The sequence below is a fragment of the Oncorhynchus nerka genome, linkage group LG6 (genome assembly GCF_034236695.1).
Source record: "Oncorhynchus nerka isolate Pitt River linkage group LG6, Oner_Uvic_2.0, whole genome shotgun sequence".
Classification (NCBI taxonomy): Eukaryota; Metazoa; Chordata; class Actinopteri; order Salmoniformes; family Salmonidae; genus Oncorhynchus; species Oncorhynchus nerka.
In genome coordinates, this window is record NC_088401.1 from 72,389,902 (window position 1) to 72,407,311 (window position 17,410).

The 17,410-nt window shown below is 44.2% G+C and overlaps 1 protein-coding gene across 1 annotated transcript in view; it reads left to right on the forward strand.

Annotated features, from left to right (window-relative positions):
- LOC115130078 (pro-neuregulin-2, membrane-bound isoform-like) overlaps positions 1-16,979 on the forward strand; it is a 110,350-nt gene extending 93,371 nt beyond the window's left edge. The window contains exons 2-12 of the mRNA XM_065019845.1: positions 1-112; positions 325-443; positions 1,528-1,648; positions 4,449-4,507; positions 9,778-9,801; positions 11,703-11,805; positions 12,173-12,308; positions 12,761-12,891; positions 13,092-13,310; positions 13,464-13,647; positions 13,830-16,979. The exon at positions 1-112 is cut by the window's left edge and continues 51 nt beyond it. Of these exons, the coding sequence (XP_064875917.1) occupies positions 1-112; positions 325-443; positions 1,528-1,648; positions 4,449-4,507; positions 9,778-9,801; positions 11,703-11,805; positions 12,173-12,308; positions 12,761-12,891; positions 13,092-13,310; positions 13,464-13,647; positions 13,830-14,303 (1,682 nt within the window). The 3' untranslated portion in view covers positions 14,304-16,979. The remainder of the gene's footprint in view (positions 113-324; positions 444-1,527; positions 1,649-4,448; positions 4,508-9,777; positions 9,802-11,702; positions 11,806-12,172; positions 12,309-12,760; positions 12,892-13,091; positions 13,311-13,463; positions 13,648-13,829) is intronic.
- The last annotated feature ends 431 nt before the right edge of the window (positions 16,980-17,410 follow it).

Sequence of the window (17,410 nt, forward strand, 5' to 3'; positions counted from 1 at the left end):
AGAGGCTGTATCTGAAGTGTGAGGCGTCAGGGAACCCCAGCCCCTCCTTCCGATGGTATAAAGATGGCCGAGAGCTCCAGAGGGGAAAAGATGTCAAAATCAAGACCAATAAGTGAGTCTCAGAGACCAGCCAACCTCCAGTCACACATTCAAACGCATAACAAATACACTCCAAAATAGACACTATAGACACTTCTTTTTCTGTTTTGAACAAGCATTCATATTGACTCAAATTAATCACTCTCACTCCATTTCTCTCTCTCTCTCCTTCTCTCTCTCACTCCATTTCTCTCTCCTTCTCTCTTCCTCTCTCATTCTCTGAAGGAAAAACTCCAAGGTCCAGATCAACCGAGCGAGGCTGGAGGATTCTGGGAACTACACGTGTGTGGTTGAGAACATGCTGGGCCAGGAGAGCACTACGAGCAGCATCAGTGTGCAGAGCCGTGAGTCCACAGACACACCATCCTCTATCTACAGTATGATGTTCTTACTATTCTATAACGTTCACAATCTTTCCACCTTCTTCATTAACTACCACATACTTTTTTTTTCTTGACAACCACCATGCTCTGTTTTCTTTGACAACCAGACATTCTCTTCCTCTCTTCTTTGGTAAAGACCAGACATTCTCTTTCAATTCAATTCAATTCAATTCAAGGGCTTTATTGGCATGGGAAACATGTGTTAACATTGCCAAAGCAAGTGAGGTAGACAACATCTTTCTCTCTTCCTTAGTAACCACAACATTCTTTCCCTTTCTTCCTTAGTAACCATTTATTACCCTTCTTCCATAGTTACCTCTACACTTTCCTTCTCTTTCTTAGTTACCGCCACACTCCCCCTCTTCCTTGCTGACCACTACTCTTACTCTCTCTCCTCCATAGTGACCACTACTCTTACTCTCTCTCCTCCATAGTGACCACTACTACTCTTACTCTCTCTCCTCCATAGTGACCACTAGTCTTACTCTCTCTCCTCCATAGTGACCCCTACTCTTACTCTCTGTCCTCCATAGTGACCACTACTCTTACTCTCTCTCCTCCATAGCGACCACTACTCTTACTCTCTCTCCTCCATAGTGACCCCTACTCTTACTCTCTCTCCTCCATAGCGACCACTACTCTTACTCTCTCTCCTACATAGTGACCACTACTCTTACTCTCTGTCCTCCATAGTGACCACTACTCTTACTCTCTCTGCTCCATAGTGACCATTACTCTTACTCTCTCTCCTCCATAGTGACCATTACTCTTACTCTCTCTCCTCCATAGTGACCACTACTCTTACTTTCTCTCCTCCATAGTGACCACTACTCTTACTCTCTCTCCTCCATAGTGACCACTACTCTTACTCTCTCTACTCCATAGTGACCACTACTCTTAATTTCTCTCCTCCATAGTGACCACTACTCTTACTCTCTCTCCTCCATAGTGACCACTACTCTTACTCTCTCTCCTCCATAGTGACCACTACTCTTACTCTCTCTCCTCCATAGTGACCACTACTCTTACTCTCTCTCCTCCATAGTGACCACTACTCTGTCTCCAGGCTCAAGTCACGCCCGGCGCTGTAACGACACAGAGAAGTCGTACTGTGTGAACGGTGGAGACTGTTATTTCATACACGGTATAAACCAACTGTCATGCAAGTAAGTGAGGGGTCCTGTCCTCCTGCTGTGTCTGTCACTATGTGGCTTCAGCTGTGTGTTGTTCACCCTGTTAACCCAATCGCCAATCTCCTTCTCCAGACACGAAATGCCAAGTGTCATCACGTTCATTGTAAATGATCCTCTCAAGGATTAGTCTGGGTGCAACATTAAAGGCTTCCCTGTTGATTGTAAACTCATTCTTCTTCTTCTCCCTTCACCCCTGTTTCTCTTGCTCTCGACAAACATTCATCTTTCCTCCATCTCTGATCTGTCCGCTTCTCGACATCTAGGTGTCTTTCCCTCCATCTATTTCTCCTTCTTTCTCTTGCTCTCTCTCCCTCTCTTTCCTTATCCCTCTAATATATCTCCAGCTCGTTGTACGAATGGCTGCATGCTGTTTAACAATGTGTTAGCAAACAAGCAATACTAGAGATGAAAGACATGTACTTTTCCCAGGTGAACAAGGCCCCACAGACAGACAGCCTAAAATTGTTCCGTTTCATACTGTGACAGACAGCCTAACAAAATATCTTGAGGTGTTTGGGTGCTTGGCTGGCTGATACCCTAACCTACACAGAACACTGTACTCTGTCAGGCTGTAGGAGGTAGACGTGTATCCAGTCATGTTGCCGGTGAATTAGGGGTTGTAAATAGTGCTTCCTGATCCTGAGTTGTGTGTCTGAGTTGTGTGCAGAGGGACAGAGTTAGAGTTATGTGTGACAGAGTAGAGAAACAAAGACAGAGTTAGAGTTATGTTGTGTTCTCTCTTAGCCTAGATGTCGGTCTGTTTAGAAGGATCAGCTCTGTTCTGAATGACCCAAGCAGACTAGTGCAGGCTATGGTGTGGCACTGCCATTGTATGCTAGAGGTTAGCAGCCCTCAGACAAATCCCATTCCCTCTTTAGCATCAGAGAGAAATGAAGGAATGCCATTTTATTTCATTCAGATGAATGCTTTTTTTTAAAGAGAGATGTTTATATCTCTGTGGAGACTGTTTCCTTTTTATTTGTCTTGTTCACAGGGCTGACAAAAAGAGGGGAAGAAAGAGAGAGGGGGGATGAGATAGAGAGATGGAGATAGTGAGAGGAAGAGAGAGAGGGGGATGAGATAGAGAGATGGAGATAGTGAGAGGAAGAGAGAGAGAGGAGGGGATGAGAGAGAGATGGAGATAGTGAGAGGAAGAGAGAGAGAGGAGGGGATGAGATGGAGAGATGGAGATAGTGAGAGGAAGAGAGGGGGGTGAGATAGAGAGATGGAGATAGTGAGAGGAAGAGAGAGAGGGGGATGAGATAGAGAGAGGAAGAGAGAGAGGGGGGATGAGATAGTGAGAGGAAGAGAGAGAGAGAGAGAGAGGGATGAGATAGAGAGATGGAGATAGTGAGAGGAAGAGAGAGAGAGAGAGGCGATGTCCTAGCATGGGCTTGCATGCTGCCTCAGTGTCTCTATTTATAACTGCATGGGAAATTGCTGAGTGGGCTCTTCTCTTCCAAGGAAGAGGTTCTTTCTTTAATTGATCCAAAATGCACAGTGAAGTTTTCTCTTTGGTACTATATGAGGGAAAAAATATATCCTGTACAGTTTTATGCATGTTATGAATATTCAGAACCTGTGAGACTAGTTCAATTGAATGCTGTTTTAGAGCATCAGGGATCAGCATATGTATGTGTTAGGGAGTCTTATGCTGCCTGGACTCACACACTGTAGTTACAGTGTAGTTACATTATAGTTACAGTACGGTAAGTGTAAAAACTTGGACATCCCATGTATACTCCAATCCCCCACCTTTCTCTCCTAGATGTCTATGAGTCATTCAGCAAAGGGGTGCTTCCTTGCAGCCTATGCCTTTGTAGTTTTTTAAGCCCAAACTCTTTGAAAGTGCATCTCGGGAAACAAACCCTGTCAATCAGTAATCTGTAGTGGGTGTTTCTGCTGATATGCTTTTAGCTCCGACTCCTCCTGTTCCACCTCCCGCAGGTCCACATCTTCCAGCCTTTCACATGTGATGATGTCATAGCGTGCAATGATGTCATAGCGATGATGCCATAGTAATGATGGCATAGCAATGGCATAACGCTCTACCCTCTCCCTCTGACAAATACTATTAGGCTGTGCTCTGTTTCTAACTCCATGTTCTCTGCTCTCTTGTGTCCCTCCCTCCCTCCCTATCTTTATCTCTCCTTCCCTTCCCTCCTCTCCTCCCTTTTTCCTCCCTCCCTCCCTCCTTCCTTCCTTCCTTCCTTCCCTGCCTCCCTCCCTCCCTTTTTTGCTCTCTCCTGCCCTCCCTTTCTTCCTCCCTCCCTCCCTCCCGCTCTCACTTTCTTTCTCCCTTCCTCCAACCTTTTCCTTCCCTCCATCCCTCCCTTTCTTGCTCTCTTCCTCCCTCCCTTTCTTGCTCTCTTCCTCCCTCCCTTTCTTGCTCTCTTCCTCCCTCCCTTTCTTGCTCTCTTCCTCCCTTCCTCTCTTGCTCTCTTCCTCCCTCCCTTTCTTGCTCTCTTCCTCCCTCCCTTTCTTGCTCTCTTCCTCCCTCCCTTTCTTGCTCTCTTCCTCCCTTCCTCTCTTGCTCTCTCCTTCCTTCCTTCCTTCCTTCCTTCCTTCCTTCCTTCCTTCCTTCCTTCCTTCCTTCCTTCCCTCCCTTGCTCTCTCCCTCCCTCCATTTCTCTCTACCTCCCTCCCTCCCTTACTCTCTCCCTCCCTCCCTCCTTTCCCTTATATGTACTTCCTCCTTCGCCTCCTCTCCCTCCCCCTCTTCCTCTTTTCCCTCCCTCCCTCTTCTCCTTCTGTGGCTTGTTTCCCCCATCAGGTGTCCAAATGACTATACAGGTGATCGCTGTCAAAAATCCGTCATGGCAGGTTTCTACAGTATGTTCATTTCCTCCTGTCTGTCTGTCTGTCTGTCTGTCTGTCTGTCTGTCTGTCTGTCTGTCTGTCTGTCTGTCTGTCTGTCTGTCTGTCTGTCTGTCTGTCTGTCTGTCTGTCTGTCTGTCTGTCTGTCTGTCTGTCTGTCTGTCTGTCTGTCTTCCTCATTGGGACGCTGCTGCATGCTCTGGAGGGCGATACCTACCTGTCTGTGTGTGTGTGTGTGTGTGTGTGTGTGTGTGTGTGTGTGTGTGTGTGTGTGTGTGTGTGTGTGTGTGTGTGTGTGTGTGTGTGTGTGTGTGTGTGTGTGTGTGTGCTTGCGTGAGTGTGTACAGTGGCTTGCGAGAGTATTCAACCCTCTTGGTATTTTTCCTATTTTGTTGCCTTACAACCTCGAATTAAAATTGATTTTTGGGGGGTTTGTATCATTTAATTTACACAGCATGCCTAACACTTTGAAGATGCAAAATATGTTTTATTGTGAAACAAACAAGAAATATGACAAAAAATATAAAAAACTTGAACGTGCATAATTATTCCCCCCCCCTCCCCCCCAAAGTGAATACTTTGTAGAAACACCTTTTGCAGCAATTACAGCTGCAAGTCTCTTGGGGTATGTCTCTGTAAGGTTGGCACATCTAGCCACTGGGATTTTTGTCCATTCTTCAAGGCAAAACTGCTCCAGCTCCTTCAAGTTGGATGGGTTCCGCTGGTGTACAGCAATCTTTAAGTCATACCACAGATCCTCAATTCGATTGAGGTCTGGGCTTTGACTAGGCCATTCCAAGACATTTAAATGTTTCCCCTTAAACCACTCGAGTGTTGTTTAGCAGTATGCTTAGGGTCATTGTCCTGCTGGAAGGGGAACCTCCGGCCCAGTCTAAAATCTCTGGAAGACTGAAACAGGTTTCCCTCAAGAATTTCCCTGTATTTAGTGCCATCCATTATTCCTTCTGTTCTGACCAGTTACCCAGTCCCTGCCGATGAAAAACAAAAGCATGATGCTGCCACCACCATGCTTCACTGTGGGGATGGTGTTCTTGGGGTGATAAGAGGTGTTGGGTTTGCGCCAGACTTAGCGTTTTCCTTGATGGCCAAAAATGTTAGTCTCATCTGACCAGATTACCTTCTTCCATATGTTTGGGGAGAATGCCACATGCGATTTTGGCGATCACCAAACGTGTTTGCTTATTTTTTTCTTTAAGCAATGGCTTTTTCCTGGCCACTCTTCCATAAAGCCCAGCTCAGTGGAGAATACGGCTTAAAGTGGTCCTATGGACAGGTACTCCAATCTCCGCTGTGGAGCTTTGCAGCTCCCTCAGGGTTATCTTTGATCTCTTTGTTGCCTCTGATTAATGCCTTCCTTGCCTGGTCCGTGAGTTTTGGTGGGCGGCCCCTCTCTTGTCAGGTTTGTTGTGGTGCCATATTCATTCAATTTTTTAAATAATGGATTTAATGGTGCTCCGTGGGATCTTCAAAGTTTCAGATAATTTTTTTATAACCCAACCCGAACCCAACCCAATCTGTACTTCTCCACAACTTTGTCCCTGACCTGTTTGGAGAGCTCCTTGGTCTTCATGGTGCCGCTTGCTTGGTGGTGCCCCTTGCTTAGTGGTGTTGCAGACTCTGGGGCCTTTCAGAACAGGTGTATATATACTGAGATCATGTGACAGATCATGTGACACTTAGATTGCACACAGGTGGACTTTATTTAACTAATTATGTGACTTCTGAAGGTAATTGGCTGCACCAGATCTTATTTAGGGGTTTAATAGCAAAGGGTGTGAATACGTCTTTTGCTTTTTTAATTGTTTTTACATTTTATGAAACAAGCATTTTTTTTCATTTCACTTCACCAATTTGGACTATTTTGTGTATGTCCATTACATGAAATCCAAATATTACAGGTTGTAATGCAACAAAATAGTAAAAATGCCAAGGGGATGAATATTTTTGCAAGGCACTGTATGTGCATGCCTTTGTGTCTATCCCTTCCTCTGTTGTCCATCGTGCTGGTCCTTTACACAGGGACTTAACCAGTAGACCCCTCATTAATAGACAGAGGTGCATGCAGAGAAACAGACAGCAGAGTTAACATATAGGTCTCTATGCATGTCCTCCTGATCATATGATACACAGTAAGCTGCAGCAGAGATTGGATGATGATACATTGAATGGAATATACAGGGTTCACCTGATATGCAGCTTGGATGGCTTGATGCAATTCTTGATACGAAGACCGGTAGTTATCTGTGATGTTCTGACTAGATGTTAGTGAAGTAGCCAGTAGTTTTGCTGCAAATGGGCAACTGATAACCCATTGTCATAATGTTTCATCCAGAGAGCTCATCCTAAGCCAGTTCTTATATTCAAATCATTAAAATGCTTGGTTTGTTTGCCCCATCAATGTCCTGTTTACCATGTTCAGGTAACTACAGTACTGGTCAAAAGTTTGGACACATCTACTCATTAAAGGGTTTTTATTTTGTTTTTACTATTTTCTACATTGTAGAAAGTAATGAAGACATGAAACTATTAAATAACACACATGGAATCATGCAGTAAAAAAAAAGTGTTATACAAATCAAAAAATATTTTATATTTCATATTCTTCCAAGTTGCCACCCTTTGCCATGATGACAGATTTGCACACTCTTGGCATTCTCTCAACCAGCTTCATGAGGTAGTCACCTGGAATGATTTTCAATTAACAGGTGTGGCTTGTTAAAAATTAATTTGTGGAATTTCTTTCCTTCTTGATGCATTTTAGCCAATCAGTTGTGTTGTGACAAGGTATGGGTGGTATACAGAAAATAGCCCTATTTGGTAAAAGACCAAGTTCATATTATTGCAAGAACAGCTCAAATAATTAAAGAGAAACGACAGTTCATCAATACTTTAAGACATGAAGGTCAGTCAATCCAGAAAATTTCAGTCGCAAAAAAGATCAAGCGCTATGATGAAACTGGCTCTCATGAGGACTGTCACAGGAAAGGAAGACCCAGAGTTACCTCTGCTGCAGAGGATAAGTTCATTAGAGTTGCCAGACTCAAAAACTGCAGGCCAAATAAATGCTTCACAGAGTTCAAGTAACAGACACATCTCAACATCAACTGTTCAAAGGAGACTGTGTGAATCAGGCCTTTATGGTCAAATTACTGCAAAGAAACCACTACTAAAGGACATCATTAAGAAGAAAAGACTTGCTTGGGCCAAGAAACACGAGCAATGGACATTAGACCGGTGGAAATCTGTCCTAATTGAGATTTTTGGTTCCAACCATCATGTCTTTGTGAGACGCAGAGTAGGTGAACGGATGATCTCCGCATGTGTGGTCGTGCCCACCGTGAAGCATGGAGGAGGAGGTGTGATGGCGTGGGGGTGCTTTGCTGGTGACACTGTCTGTGATTTATTTTGAATTCAAGGCACACTTAACTAGCATGGCTACCACAGCATTCTGCAGCGATACGCCATCCCATTTGGTTTGCGCTTAGTGTGACTATCATTTGTTTTTCAACAGGACAATGACTCAACACACCACCAGGCTGTGTAAGGGCTATTTGACCAAGAAGGAAAGTGCTGCATCAGATGACCTGGCCTCCACAATCACCCGACCTCAACCCAATTGAGATGGTTTGGGATGAGTTGGACCGCAGAGGGAAAGAAAAGCAGCCAAAAAGTGCTCAGCATATGTGGGAACTCCTTCAGACTGTTGGAAAAGCATTCCAGGTGAAGCTGGTTGAGAGAATGCCAAGAGTGTACGAAGCTGCCATCAAGGCAAAGGGTGGCTACTTTGAAGAATCTAAAATATATTTTGATTTGTTTAAAAAAAAATTGGTTACTACATGATTCCATATGTTATTTCATAGTTTTGATGTCTACAATGTAGAAAATAGCACAAATAAAGAAAAACCCTTGAATGAGTAGGTGTGTCCAAAGTTTGACTGGTACTCTATGTGAGTGTTTCCTTGCCACTAGTAGGCCACATAGATGAGAAGAGCACTTTGAACGGGTTTGTCATTGTTGGTTTAAGACTAGAGAACAGCTAATGGGGACTTGGAGCGCAATATGAATATACAGTTAATTGCCAAAATAAAGGAAACACCAACATAAAGTGTCTTAATAGGGAGTTGGGCACCATGAGCCAGAACAGTTTCAATGCACCTTGGCATATATTCTACAAGTATCTTGCGTTGATGGTGGTGAAAAATGCTGTCTCAGGCACCGCTCCAGAATCTCCCATAAGTCTTCAATTGGGTTGAGATCTGGTGACTGAGACGGCCATGGCGTATGGTTTACATCATTTTCATGCTCATCAACCCATTCAGTGACCACTCGTGCCCTGTGGATGGGGGCATTGTCATCCTATAGGAGCATAGCCATGGTAGCCAAAAATAATTTTTTATACATGACCCTAAGCATGATGGGATGTTAATTGCTTTATTAACTCAGGAACCACAGCTGTGGGGAAGCACCTGCTTTCAATATACTTTGTATCCCTCGTTTACTCAACTGTTTCCTTTATTTTGGCAGTTACCTGTACATACAGTATTGTATATATCTATATATGCATGCATAAATATGGTTAAAAAAACGTCTTTAAGCTATCATTGATGGCACGATTCACATCATACCAAGTTAAGAAACACGCATATCTTACTAGTGCTATTGCTCATGCTGTGCTGATAGAAAACACCTTTGTCATATTTGATCATAATAATTTCAGATGAAAGGTGTCAGAGCGATAAAGTGATATAACACAAGAGACAATAGGACACAATTACAACTTGTCATTAATCTGTCGACCTACAAAGCTGTTCCCATTTCTGTGCCAACCAACATCTACAATACTGTGTTTTTACGTTGGAAAGTAACACACTGCTTTTTTCCTTTTTTTTTCTTTGATTTTATCCACACAAAACAAAATATGTTTACCCCAGAAATGAGGTCTAGTAAATATGGCAGTAAGTGAAGTGAAGTGGCTGTCTCTGTCTCTGCATGTCTCCTGCCTGCTTCCCTCTCTCTTTTATTAGTTATGCTTCTTTCTTTCCTTTTCTTTCCTTTCTGGGGTCACAGAGCCGCGGCTGTCCGCGTTGTCTGTCTGTTACTGGACGTGACACCTGCTAATCACGATTGTTATGTCACCGAAAGATTCCATACTAACCTCATGGTTTAGTATCTACTATCTATATATCTATGTTCCAATGTAGACGATCACTATCTGAAACTTTTTCTCTTTCCTTTTCATTGTGTCCAACTTTCTGCGTTGGCAGAGCATCTTGGAATTGAATTTATGGGTATGGAACAATTATTCATTTGAATGTATATTATTAATTTTAAGAGTTGCCAAGATCCTCTCACAGTCACACATTACTACTACCATCTCTCTAGAACCAGTAGCTCTTCTCTGATCTGTCGATCTGTCACTCGCCCGCTAACCTACCTGGTCCAAAGACACTTGTCCCTCTGCATGCATGCTAACCCTCTCTCTCAGTTATAGAAAACCTAGAAACTATGATTTGTAGTACACTCCAAAATATTACTGTAGAGAGGGAGACAGCAAAGCCACAGACATGTTGATGCCCGAGAGGAACATATAAGTAGAAGATATTACAATGCAGGCACAATATCTTTACCTGAGTGAGGCAAAATTCATTTTAAATGGTGTACTTTTGAGTCAGAGAGACAAACTTGACAGAAATGTGCTGATGGTTATCAGTAACACCTGAGAAAATAGCCTGTGTCTCATAAGACAGACAGCTGTGGTAGGTCTACCATGACCCAGTTGATTGGCATTGAATCAGAGGCTCCTGTAAGTGATAGTGACCTAGCTCCTTCAGTAGCAGCCAACCACCAATCCCTTCCCCTATCAGTACCCTCTTCTGTGACACACATACAATGCTTGGCTAAGGCTCTCTATACAGCACCCCTTCCCCGACCTTTAGCACTAAAACCCCATCACCACCCCATTTTAGACCCCCCACCTCACACACACACACACACACACACACACACACACACACACACACACACACACTTCCCAGACAATCTTCCTCCACTATCTGCCTGTCGCCACCTTTCATCTTCCTTTGTCCACTCTTTCTTTCTTTCGTTCCCTCTCTCCCCATGTTCTGTTTGTTTTCCTCTGTCATTGTGACTTATCTGCTGACAATGTTCCACCACAACGAGCCTTCTGCTCATTGGTCATTTAAATGCCATCAGAACACCTGACAGGGAGGTTTTCATAAAGCTTCACCATGACAACAGAGATTCACACTAGCTACACTTTTTAACTGACAAAAAAAGATCAGAAACCCACATTTAACCTTGAAAAATAATGATAACTCTCATGCAAAAGCTACAATATATTTCCCTTGTTAACATATGGGGATTGTGAGTTATCTGTGTTTTATATTTGTGCATTCTCTGGTCAATTTAAAGGTGTTTATTTAGTTGGCGGTGAGTTTTATGAATATCCCCAAACCATTGTGGTGTTTTTGCTCTACAATGCTTTTTTTCTTATGATTATCATCTGATTCCATCATACAGGCATGTGTCCTTAGACCTCTTTGACATACATTCCATAGACATTGTGGTACATTTGTGCACGTAGGGAAAGCAGAGGAGGAATCCAGACCAACCACACATTGCAACATATAGGTCTATGTAGGATGAGGCCTAGTTTCTGAGAGATTGTTTGAACTTGACATACAGTAAGCCTACAGAAGCAAACATTGCCAGTAAAAAAAAGAGTCTACTATTGTTGAACTGTTGAACTGTTACACACTTGTACATGTATGAAACAGGACAAATATAAGCACCACCCTGACTGAAACAGTCTATGTTGTGGCTAAGCCACTGTTAGCCTACGGGGTTGGTACCATCATGGTTAGTTTATGTTTTGTCTAAGGTTAGCACTACTAAGGTGGAGGAGAAAGACGATTGGTTACTTTCAGGGAGGTTAGAGGTCAGAGGTTAGTGATGAGTATGGAGGGAAAGAGGAGGTGCTGAGTTAGATTTTGTTTGATTATTTCCGTAGAGTAGCGCTCACACGTGTGTGTGTGTGTGTGTGTGTGTGTGTGTGTGTGTGTGTGTGTGTGTGTGTGTGTGTGTGTGTGTGTGTGTGTGTGTGTGTGTGTGTGTGTGTGTGTGTGTGTGTGTGTGTGTGTGTGTGTGTGTGTGTGTGGTTTGTTCACAGAGGCAGAGGAGCTGTACCAGCGGCGGGTGTTGACCATCACAGGCATCTGTGTGGCACTGTTGGTAGTGGGCATGGTCTGTGTGGTGGCATACTGCAAAACCAAGTACGTACTGGTACTGTACAGAGCCCACCCAGCCGGGCATAACTGGTTGAAATGATTTCAACCAGTTCCTCACAGAGCCCAGGAGGCATTCACTGACTGCCAGTGATCACAGCTACAATGTCACAGTCAGAAATTAAGCTTTTAAACTTCTTAGATGAGCTTTACTAACTAATTATATATATTTTTTAAACGTGTTAATGTTTGAAGCCGGATATTACAATGACAGACAGAACAGAATTTGTAAAATGAGTGCATTCCTGTCAAACTGTAGTTTGTATTTATATACATTTTCTGATAAACTTTTTCTGTTCTTATCTACTATCTTCCTCAATGTCTTCTAGAACAATAACATGCATATGTCCTACAGGAAACAGAGGAAGAAGATACATGGCCACCTGAACCAGAACGTCAACCAGAACCAGTGTGTGGAGCAGCCCAACCGCATGCTGGCTAACGGTCCCAACCACCCTGGGCCAGGGCCTGAAGAGATCCCCATGGTGGACGTGAGTCACTACAGCCCCGTACACACTCAGGTTGTACAACTGATGTACAACACATTTGACATAACGGTTGTGATACAATGGTTATTTCTGTTACACTACAGAGAGTTTGTCTGCATAAAAACACTTGCGGTGTCTCCACAACCGCTGTGTAAACACTTTTGCGCAGACGAACCGTCCGTTGGATCAAAATTGTTTTGACAAATGCATTGTACACCAGTTGTACAAACTGAGTGTGTACAGGGCCTATAAGATACCTCAGGCTCAGAAACAGAATTATTTTGATTGTAACGGGTGTTATAACACGTTCTTATTCCAGTTTGGCCGGAAGCCTGCCGACACAGCATACGTCTAGAGCCAGGACTGTCTGCAAGCCGTGGGAGAGAGAGACAGATTGCCATATCGCCCATACCTATACAGCTCCCACAATGCATATCTCTCTCTTCCTTTCACAGTACATCTCAAAGAACGCTCCTACCACAGAGTGTAGTATTATACAGCATGGACCAGAAGAAGCTGTAAACTACGCAGGAAGCCGAATGTCCACCAGATCCCACCACTCATCTACAGTCTCCCACAACTCCAGGTGCTGTAGTGGCATACACATACATAGACACACACACACACATAGACACACACACATAGACACACACACACAAGCACACACACACATAGACACACACACAAGCACACACACGTCAGGACATTTTTGTGGCTCAGAAATTTCATAAAGCCCTCTCGTTACTTACTTCCATCTCTGTTTCTCTCTCTCCCCTCTCCCCGTAGACATGAGGAGCGGACGTGGAGTATAGAGAGGACAGACAGTATGAACTCAGACTGCCAGTCGGGGGCGCTCTCCTCGTCAGTGGGCACCAGTAAATGCAGCAGCCCGACCTGCATGGAGGCACGGGCACGGAGGGCCGCCTACTGGGGCTGTTCTGAGGGAGCCAGCCTGCAGTATGGAGACTCCTACGACTCTCTGAGAGACTCACCTCACAGTGACAGGTGGGATGACTAGTATGAATGTTTGCCCACGATGTGTACTTGTATAAACTACAGAATGACTACTTGTCTACTGTCTCAGTTTTGGGCCTCTGAACTAGATTTAATACAGTTTTGTGTGTGTGTGTCTCTGTTTCTCCCCTCCCCTCCCCACAGGTACGTGTCAGCATTGACCACACCAGCCCGTCTGTCGCCCATTGAGTTCCACTACCCCCCACTGCCCCCCCAAGTGCCCACCTTCCAAATCACATCCCCCAACACAGGCCACGCCCTCGCCCTGCCGCCTGCCGCCGCAGCCTACCAGCGGGATGACGACCAGCCCCTACTGAGATGCCCCCAGGTGACCATGACCCTGCCGCTACACTCACTAGCGACTACACACATGGCAGAAAGCAGGCCATTTACCAACTGTGACTCATGAGTCATATTTTCCACTTCCTTGTTGTTGTAAGTAGTGTATGATGTTGTTAGTTGTAGACTAGAGTATCTTGTGTGTGACGTTCTCTGCTTCTGTCCCTGCAGGATGGACGGTTGTACCGGCAACCCCGTCGCCCTCGCCAACCCTACCTGACAGAGAGCACGGGCAGCCTTCCATCCAGCCCCTATCATCTCCCTGACGACGAGGCCTATGAGACCACGCAGGAGTACGCCTCCTCCCGTGAACCAATCAGGAGCCGCCGGCGCCCACGTCGGAACCGCCTCAATGGACATGTCTCCCAGCGTGCAATGGGCCTACGGGACAACAGCTCTCAGAGCTTCAGCCAATCAGAGGAGGAGGAGGAGGAAGAGGAGGGGCAAGGAGAGAGCACTCCTTTCCTCAGTATGCAGAACATGAACATGGAGCCGTGTGAACGTGGGTACCGATCATCTACCGCCCCTGCCCCGACCGCCGACATACGGACTCACCGGGCGCAGGGGCGGCCAAGCACCCGCAGCAACGGACACAGTAAAAGCTCCCAGTCGCGCTCCTCCAAAAATGACAACACACCCCTTTAAGACCCGCCCGCCTTGACCACTGACCTCTAACCCCTGACCCCGACCCCCCTGACCCACCTAAAGACAACAGTGGAGTAGAGACCTGCACCTAGGAGAAATATTTTTATTTTGTATAACAGACAGATATTCTAAATAAATGAAATATTTATTTTCATTTCAGCAAAAATTGTCTACTAGCTAACAGCAAAGACTTTTTTTATAGGGAAAAATATTTATATGTAAAGTTTTTGATTTACAGCGTTATGAGAGAAAAAAATGATTACGTGCCAATTTTTTCACAAGTAATAGAATAATATTGTGGTGCCTTTTGCTGTGTGCTGAAGCCAGAGGTCCAGTTGAGTTTTTGTAGCCTTTCTAATACAGACTCCTCATTTTATAGACCTCTTTACTTTGACTTGCTCTGATTTAGGATCTCCCTGTTTGAACTGTGATATGATTCTGGCATCATGCAATATGAGTCACCCCTGTGTAACGGTGTATGTTTACATGAGTATGATCCACACGCAGTTGTTTTTTCACGGGGGACATTTATCACAGACGCAACTGGATGTGGTGTCTTGTCCTGGTACAGGAAGTGAAGCGCTAGTTTTTGATGAGTCGCTCCAACAAACTCACATCAGTCATTCATGTCATCATCCGTCCGCCTGTCATCGTCTGTGTATTGTTTCAGAGGAATGCAGGTGATCCAAGGTACCTGCACAGGTGTTCAGGGTTTTTAAATGGGAATGAGTGTAGGTGACGGTTGTGGTGTGTGTGTGTGTGCGTGTGCATGCAGGTGTGTACGCACTCCATGATGAGTTGTAGTCTGGTCACAGCAAGGGAGACATGAGTGTCCATTCAGCTATGAGGGTGTAGTCACTGTTAAACTGACATACTCAACCGGCCAATCGTCATGCTGCCAGAAGCTCCATTGCACTGTAAAACCTCCATCCATGAGCATTCATTGGCCAGGGAGCTGCCAATCCTACCAATCCAGTCAATCCAGCCTGATTCTGGCCTACATGGACTGCCCTCCCCCATTCCTATGCCAGCAGCTTAACTAAAGCCGCACTGTGTCTCAGGACTTTCACATCCCATCAAGAAAAAGACTCCATTTCCCAAGAACCACCATGGTCCATAGGCCAGATCCATTATGTCCCTCTTCCTTGTCTGTTTTCATCTGTGATATAGTATGGAGCTATGGAAACTCTTGAAACTTGAAAAAAAAAAGTGGGTTTTAAAAATGCCAAAATCCGCTGATATGGAGTTCATGTTGAGGCTCTTGGATGATTGTTCTATGACAGAGTAATGAGACAGGTTTGTTCTGTGATGGTGATGATGATGATGACATTGGCTCGTAGTGATGATGGCACTGGTTTGCTGTGTGCTGTGACAAGTGACACAGGTTCATTTTAAAGTCTCTCCTACGTTGACTGACTCACTGCAGTGTGTTTGAGTCTGTTCGGTTTGTCTTTTTTTAATCATAGCCAACAGACGGTATGGTATTATCGATTATTGCATCCTTTGTTGCATTCCTATACCTTTATTATTAACACAAGTATACCTTGCTTGGTCATATTGACTGAATGATCTGATATGTGTCTGTCTCTGTCTGACCCCGCCCTCTTGCCAATGACATCATAGATTATGACATAATCTATTATCATGGGATATGTTAGATTTACACATTACAACAGCTTGTCCACTCCGCTATGGGTTACAGGCATTCCTCAGAAAGGGTGCACCTCAGAAATACTATGAGATTAAATGGACAGAGAGCATCCCGCTCCTCTACCTAAAAGAAAAAGGGCATTGTGTAAAATACATGAGTCCCCATGAGTTGGTTTTAAATGAAAATTTTAATTTGCCCCTTTACCAGTAGTCTCACAGGAGATGCATGTATCACAAAAAAAATGTTATAATAAGTACCATATAAAAAATGACAACCAACTCCTTTGATGAATTCAGAGGATTATTGTGGAATATCATTTAGAGATATACATGTTATTTTCATGGCCCAAAGTTCTGGCTAGTTTGTCTTAGTATCACTGTATTCAATCTGGGATTTGCAATGTAGGATACTGCCAGTGACGGTAGTGTGCTTCTAGTGGTAGTTGAAATGTAAAATCCCCCCTTACCTCCTTCCCTTGCAACCAATATTTCCTACCTTCCACATTTACTCTCTCTTTCTCTCACGCACACACACACACACGCACGCACGCACGCACGCACGCGCACGCGCGCACACACACACACACACACACACACACACACACACACACACACACACACACACACACACACACACACACACACGCATGCACGTGCGCGTGCGCACACACACACACACACTTAAACACAACACACACCCTTCAACACGGCACATACACACACACACAATGTTTGTGTTTTTACAGAAGTTGTCCTCATCTCCTTTACGCCCCCTCTCCCTCTCTTCTCCCCCTGCCCCCTGCATGTCCTAGCGGTCCAGGTAGTTGGGTGCATGGGAAAAGAAGCAAGCAAATCGTTTTCCACTCAGTGAAAAGTGTCTTCATTTTAACATTCAGCAATAAATCCCCTTTTCTCATGTCTCCATTCTTGGAATATGCTAGAAGTTTTTTGCAAGTTTTATCAAAACATACTTGTAAAAAAGAAAAAGAAAAATCCAAACCACCTCTTCATATGAAAATAAATCTTTATTCCTACCATTTTGAAAGTGTTGTCATTCTCTATCACAAAGAAGAGGCCTCCTCCTTCATTGACCCTCAAAGTGTAGGGGGGATTCTCAATGTTACGTCAGAAGCTAGTTTTACCTGCCAATTTATGATTGTCTATCAAACTGATAATAATTATTCTACTTTATGCTGATCCCATTCATCTGTGTGACAGGTAAGGGTCAATCCAGCAAAATAGACTTTGAAAACTTCTAGCCACTAGGTGGCAATATTTTCATGTTTTATCTCTTCCTTTTCAGACTCATATTTTCTACCCCAGCAAAGTATATTGCATCCTCACACGTAACCAGTTTCCCTTTTATAGATCAAACAGGTTTCTCCCACAAAGTTTTTCCTTCCTTAGTGTGGTTATTCTCTGATTAAGGATAGGTATGATTTTTATTGCCTGGAATA